Raw genomic sequence first — 7,500 nt, 5'->3', positions numbered from 1 at the left:
CAGAACTCACCCGCGAAGTCCGTTACTAATTGGTTAAGGTAACTATATTTTCACTTTTGTTTTGTTATTTGTATGTTTTGTGACGGTATATCGTAACAGTCATGCTAATAAAGCACAATATTGGTTTTAATTTGAATTCGGAACTCCAATGAATTTAAATGGCAGAGTAAGATCAGACCATCTCCCACCCTCCATGGACACAGATTCCTCTTGGCTTTTGCCAGACTGTTTTACGGAGTCAACAGTCGCTTTTGCCCAGGCTAGTAGTATCCCAGCTCATTCCAACTCCATTGGTTACTGATGAATCCAATTCCTAACATAATAAGCCATACTACAACATGACAAGTATAGTCTGGAACGGCACCATTGGTGATTCTGTGGATCCAGCAGTCGGTGTTCAAACTGGTTCAAAGATATTGTGGGGTTTTTTTTACATTTTCTCCGATGATGTGGTGCTAGACCAACTCACCAGGCAAAAAAATGTCTTCTGCGAATTTGTCTAGTGTCACATCACTTCTTGGCAACATAGTTTTAGTCACCACTTTGTTGGATTGCAATGATGCTATCTTTGAGTGAGAGACACAGTGTCCCGGCTCATTTGAATTTCTTTTTTTTTAAAGATATATATTTTTTGTCTTTTTGACTTTTATTTATGTTAGTACAATGAAGATGGTGACAGGAAGCGAGTAGGGGGAGAGAGACGGGGAAGGGCCGGCAAAGGACCCGGGCTGGGAATCGAACCCGGGTCGGCCGCATAGTAGATGAGTGCCCTACCGTTAGGCCACGGTAGGGCCTGGCTCATTCCAATTTCACTGTTTGCTGGCGAATCCAATTCATAACAGCAGTGTTCACCTCCTCCTCATCTCCATGATGAAGCCCTGCGGCTCCTCCTTGCCTCATTCATGAAACTAAAAGTTTGGTACACAAAAATGCAACGTGCATTTGACACTAAGAGAGTACCGTGGGATCAAATGCATTCTAGAAGATAATAAATAAACTCTCCAAGTGTTAAATGAACACTGCAGTTTTTACTGTGTAAGTCTTGTGAATGTTGTTGGAGGCCTCTCCTTCTCTCTGAGTTCAGATATTCAATTATTACTCTGGTCAGGCTTTTGATGTCCTTCCACGGGACCAATTTAAAATCTGTTGAGTCACTTATAAATCTAATAGTAAAGTCGAATAGAGATATCTTATTGATTCGGGCAGGAAATGCTGGTGTTCGGCAGTGGAAACACTACACATAACACACATTGCACAAATCCACATACCACACGTTGTACTTGTACACTATCAGCTTATACTCACACCCCACTTTTAACACGTCAAAACACGGCGTTATAAATTTGCTGTTAACAGAATGGCAAAAACCAAGTGTTAGAGCATTACTAAAGGCTCTGTATAATGTTGTAGTAATGTGGTAGTTAACTTATCATTGGTAATTAATGGTATTTAACTTTTCATTGACTATTACAGCATTCCACTGGTGCATTACGGTAGTCTGATTATCATCGACTTACAAATCTCTTCGAGACTTGGTCTGACCAAGAGCATAGCAAATAACATTTCCCAAACGTCATGGTTGACAAGCCTCCCTTGGTTTGCAACTGGTTGACTGAGTTCCTGATTTTTCGGGAGCTCAGAAAGCACTTGCATTGCTCCTAACCTGACTAGTAACAACATTGAAGGTGTTGCGTCACAAGGAGGGCACGGCCTGGCTAGCATTATGGTGCAGTATCTACATTATATTAGTGTTTCCCATACATAGACCGTTCTGTAGTGCAGCACCACAGACTAAAAGCCACGCACCACAAATTGATCAACAGCAGCACATACATTACATTACATTACATTACATTACATTACATTACATTGCATTTGGCAGACGCTTTATAACCAAAGCGACTTTCAAAAGAGGACATAATCAAGCCAACATCACAAGCAAATACAAAGTGCACAGGAGATATACAGAACAACAAGTGCAGTTGCAAAGAGGGGTTAGGTTTTTTTTTTTAAGAGTAAATAACGAGTACACACACACACAAACACACACACACAAACTAAACTAAACTAAACATCATGTCAGGAGTCTGCCCTGGGGCAAGGCCAGTTCAAGCATTAGTCTAGTAGATTCTCTCGAAAGAGGAAGGTCTTTAGTTGTTTCTTGAAGGCTGCAAGAGATGTGCTTAGTCTTGCTGCCTCTGGGAGACCGTTCCACCACTTGGGTACCACAACGGAGAACAATCTTGACTGGGAGTACCTAGAGCGACTGGATGGCAGAGCCAGACGGCTTGTGCTGGATGAGCGCATACTGTGCATGTCCAGAGGAGTACACGCATAACACTTGCTGTGGCCCAGTACGTTTTGCCCATAGCACCACACAATGCTACTTGGTCTGTGGGGAGCACTGTTTGCATGATGCAACATGCAAATGTTTACTGTCAAGAATAAATAATAATTGAAAAAAGCAGGTGATTCCATGAAGCAATAATCCCAGGATGGTCATAAAGGCTATACTTTTTGACGGGCCCACATAGTATCGTTATAGGATAGAGATATCAGTAGTAGGCTACTGAGGATGGGAGCATATCATAGTAGTAGCTCAATGTTGGCAAAGTTCAGGAGACAGTAGTAATGGATGCTGAAGAAACAGTGCATCTGAATTCTATTTACTGGTAGTGTGTAATGTAGACTTCACTGGCAAAAGGCCAATGTACCCCCCCCCCTCTCTCTCTCTGTGTGTGTGTGTGTGTGTGTGTGTGTGTGTGTGTGTGTGTGTGTGTGTGTGTGTGTGTGTGTGTGTGTGTGTGTGTGTGTGTGTGTGTGTGTGTGTGTGTGTGTGTGTGTGTGTGTGTGTGTGTGTGTGTGTGTGTGTGTGAGAGAGAGAGAGAGAGACAGACAGAGAGAGAGAGAGAGTGATAGCCTGACAATCCTGTCAAGCCACCAGGGTATCCTTTAGTGACAGTTCTGCAGGCAGGCAGTGTTGACATTATAGAGGCTGTGTCAATATTTCCACCTTTGATGGGCTGGGGAGGCGACGCGGGTACTGTACTGTAGGCACGTGGGAGAGAGAAACTGCTGGCTGGCTAACGGCACCGCAGCAGTTTCGCAGGTGACGAATAGCAGCACAGAACTTGCTCATGCTGCATGCATGCCACATGTCGTTAACGGCACTGACAGAGGCGTAAGATGAATACGCCTGCGGGAAAGCCTCTTGGGTTCTCTCTCTCTCTCTCTCTCTCTCTCTCTCTCTCTCTCTCTCTCTCTCTCTCTCTCTCTCTCTCTCTCTCTCTCTCTCTCTCTCTCTCTCTCTCTCGCTCTCGCTCTTTCTATCTCTCTATCGCTGTATCTCTGTCTCTCTCTTGCTCTGCATGTACACAACTGAAATACACTTAACAACACGCAGAAACGACACGCAAACACACTGTCTATCTCTCCCCCCTTCTCTCTCCCTCTCTCTCATGTTCTCTCTGGTGTTTGCTAAAGGGAGTTCTTATCTCGCACCTCTGCAACATCCGCCTTCTCTCCTCTCCGCTCCTCTTCTTCCTCTTTTTTGTTTCTTTCTTCAGGTTAACCCATTAGGCGTCATAGTGTTTACTAAATGCTCTATGCAATGTTTTAGTAGTGTAGTACTATCAGAGAGAGTAGAGAGAGAGAGGTTCCATTGGCCCATTGTTTCCTGGTTCTATTATGGCCCCCCTTAGGCAGACCTAGGCAGACCTAAGGACTGTTCTATTGATTGTAGGAGCATTATGACACGCCCCTTTAGGCAGGCCGGAACCTGGTCGCGTTAGGTGCCCATAGAAACCTATTATGTTGGCATATCTCTATATACTTAAAGAATCTCTGATACTATGGTAGTAAAGCCTCTTTCAGTGTTCCACTGGCAGAATAACGGTGTGCATCATGAGGTTCCCAACTTCCCACAGCAGAAGTGATACATTATGCGAGTGGGCGAGCGAGGGGACTTTTTTTTGCTTTTTAGATCTCCCATCAGAAACAGGAAAGAAAGTCAAGAGTGAGGCTCTTAAAGCCTTGCGTGCCCTTTCCCCCACCTATTGTGGTAGCTCACAGAGACACTTTATTCTGTGCTGCTATAGTGTGGCGGTCACATGCTGACATAATCCTTGTCTGGGAGAAGGTTATCAGCAAGGAGGGGAGGGAAGGAGGAGAGGGGAGTGGAGGAGTGGAGGAATGGAGGGAGAAAGGTGGCGATAAAGGCAGGAAGCAGGGAGGAAAAGAGGGCGAGAGCAGGGAGTGTACAGAGAGGGGGAGGAGGGGGGCAGAAGGAGGGGAAGGGAAGAGAGAAGAGGGGGTAAACAGAGAGAATGAGATGGAAGAGAAAATAGAGTATGGAGGGTGGGAACTATATGGAGGATGAAAGGAGGCAGGGTAGAAGAAAGGATAGAGAGAGAGATGGGGAGAAAGGTAGAAAGGAAAAAAGTGGTATTGAGAATGTAGTGCAAGGGGTGCAGATGAAGACATTGGCATCCCCTCGGCAGTTGGTCAAATGAATATCCTATATGCTGAAAAGAGCAATATTACCGGTACTTTATTTCAGAGGGAGGCAGGCCAGCGAGTCGGCAGGCGGGCGGACGGTTGGAGGTAGGCAGAGGCTGGGTGGACACCAGGGGGGAAGTAAAGTGCTGGCTCAGCCCGCAGCGTGTGAGCACAGAGGCAATATATCACAGGCACAGAGCAGGAGAGTAAGAGAGCGCTCTGTGTTTGTGCTTTGTCTCCCGTTTGCAAAGAGCCGAGAAGATGAATGTGGAGCACGCGTGGAGCGGTTGGAGTCCTTTCATGGGGGAGCGAGAAAGATGCACATAGCCCACAGATATGCATGTACACACCAAGTGAAATACACTTCACAACATGCAACTATTACACGCAAACACATTCACGCTCTCTCTCTCTCTCTCTCTCTCTCTCTCTCTCTCTCTCTCTCTTTCTCTCCCCGTTCTCTCTTCTCATCTCCCCCTCTCTCTCTTTCTCTCTCTTCTCATCTCATCTCTCTTCCTCCCTCTATCTCTCGCTCTCTTTCTCTCTCTCTCTCTTTCTCTCTCTTTCTCTCTCTCTCTCTTTCTCTCTCTCCCAAACACACATACATATACACACACATACAAACATGTGCACACATACACCAGACAAGTGCTGTACTTTGTGTTTAAAGATGCTAATGGCAGGGTGTCCCAAAAACAGTATACAAACTTTCAATCATGGCAAGATGATCACAGCAATTTTCAAATTTTAGCAGAACGGACAGACATTGCTTCTCAAACTGATGTCCTAAAGTCTATGTAATAAGAACCGTAACAACCACTAAGCATGAATGTGGCCTTTGAAAGTGACAGCACAAAAATATGAAGATAATTGTGTGTGATTCATGTTGTCAGCAGCGCTTGGATTAGAAATGATGCCAGCTGGAGAACAGGTGTTGACAGAACTATTAAGTGGCGTCTGTAAATTCTTTGAAAATTACATGAATTGTAACAAACAATTACCTAACAACCATTTTCAGTGTGAATACATTTTTGGAACACCTTATTAGCAATGCACACATACACACACTACCACTGAGGGTACTGAGCCCTGAGGAAACGACAGCAGACCGAAAGGTTGGCCGATTAAAAAAGAACACAATGAGGATTTAAGTGTGCAGACATTTTTCTTTCTATTTTCAAAGTTGTTGTTTTTGTTTGGCACCTTTTAATCGAGAGTGTGGTGTGATCCAGTTAAATACTGGTGCACACAACCACCCACACGTGCACAAACACACACTTCCTTCCGTATCCTTCTTGTTTTCATCATCACAAAAATGATATCCTTGGCAGACAGTGCATTTTCAGCAGAATTACTCACACAGTCATGCCACAGCGTTGTTCTCTTTGTTCTTTCCTTGCCTACCTACCATCTTGAGTGCTGTTCCTTTACTGAGCTTTTTTTTGCCCATCAGTCACAGAGAAGGCCTGTCAAGCAGTGCAACTGCAGGCACTGTACTTGCTTGTACTTCAAAAAAGGGAGGCTCTGTCTTGATTTTGTGTGTGTGTGTGTGTGTGTGTGTGTGTGTGTGTGTGTGTGTGTGTGTGTGTGTGTGTGTGTGTGTGTGTGTGTGTGTGTGTGTGTGTGTGTGTGTGTGTGTGTGTGTGTGTGTGTGTGTGTGTGTGTGTGTGTGCGTGCGTGCGTGTGTGTGTGTGCATGTGCGTGCACATGCTTTTGTGCACGCACACATGTACACGCTTGTGTGTGTGTGTGTGTGTGTGTGTGTGTGTGTGTGTGTGTGTGTGTGTGTGTGTGTGTGTGTGTGTGTGTGTGCGTGTGTGCGTGTGTGTGTGTGTCTTTGTTGCAGGTATGCCAGCCTGTACTTCTGCTGTGCCATAGAGGACCAGGACAATGAGCTCATCACCTTGGAGATCATCCATCGATATGTCGAACTGCTGGATAAGTACTTTGGCAGCGTAGGTATCCTTGCGTGTGTGTCTGTGTGTGTGAGTGTGTGTGTGTGTGTGTTTGTTTGTGTGTGTGTGTGTGTGTGTGTGCGTGTGCGTGTGTTTGTGCGTTTGTGTGTGTTAGTGTGAGAGACCGAGAGAGAGAGAGAGAGAGAGAGCGCAATAGAGAGATAAAGAGAGAGATAGTGTATGAGTGTCTGTGAATGTTGGATGGGTTCTGGGCATGTGTGGGATTTTATGCCTATGTTTGCTTTACTGTTAATCAATAAAAGCAATTTCATACTCAAGTCAAAACATTGTCTATACTAATATACAGTAAATCATGTACAAACTGTACTTCATATGAACAGTATACAGAAGTGTATGTTAATGGTAATACAGAGGCAGTAGCTGTGTGTGTGTGTGTGTGTGTGTGTGTGTGTGTGTGTGTGTGTGTGTGTGTGTGTGTGTGTGTGTGTGTGTGTGTGTGTGTGTGTGTGTGTGTGAGTGTGAGTGTGAGTTCTCTGGGATGTAGCATGGCCAAGCCTATTATCAGCGTAAGTTCCACTTAAACTTTTCACCCAGTTAAAAAGATGTCACATCAGGGAAACAGGGGGTAACTTTTTTTCCACTAGAGAGAAGCTCAGTTGAAGTGGAACAGCAAATGAAATGGCTAAAGGAGCTATGCCGATTATAAGCCTCATAGGCGCCTCTCTCTCTCTCTCTCTCTCTCTCTCTCTCTCTCTCTCTCTCTCTCTCTCTCTCTCTCTCTCTCTCTCTCTCTCTCTCTCTCTCTCGTGTGATGAGATGGGCATGTACGTACGGTATGTCAGCAAGTAGGACACTAATCTGTAACATTGAGAGCCCACAACAGCCAGTCCCTCATGTTATTCTAAAAGGCTGTAGCACGAATGAGCGTGTGATGAGCATGTAGTGTGTGTGTGTGTGATGAGGCTTGGAATGTGCATGTGTGTGAACTGGAAATCATCTTGCTAACACTTAATTGGATGTGGTCTACATGTGGGTATCATGTAATCATTATAGGAATTACTTGACATGCCAGGAACATTAGTGACAC

General features: G+C 44.9%; 1 protein-coding gene across 4 annotated transcripts in view; it reads left to right on the top strand.

Moving 5' to 3' along the window:
• Window positions 1-7,500, top strand: part of LOC134451354 (AP-1 complex subunit sigma-2) — a 52,268-nt gene that overhangs the window by 19,830 nt on the left and 24,938 nt on the right. For all 4 annotated transcript variants that reach the window (XM_063201760.1, XM_063201761.1, XM_063201762.1 and 1 more), the window contains exon 3: window positions 6,344-6,452. In XM_063201760.1, coding sequence (XP_063057830.1) covers window positions 6,344-6,452 — 109 coding nt within the window. The remainder of the gene's footprint in view (window positions 1-6,343; window positions 6,453-7,500) is intronic.

Source organism: Engraulis encrasicolus, chromosome 6 (genome assembly GCF_034702125.1).
Source record: "Engraulis encrasicolus isolate BLACKSEA-1 chromosome 6, IST_EnEncr_1.0, whole genome shotgun sequence".
In the NCBI taxonomy this organism is placed as follows: domain Eukaryota; kingdom Metazoa; phylum Chordata; class Actinopteri; order Clupeiformes; family Engraulidae; genus Engraulis; species Engraulis encrasicolus.
The sequence above is the reverse complement of the archived record's forward strand: the minus strand, read 5'-3'. Positions and strand labels throughout refer to the sequence as shown.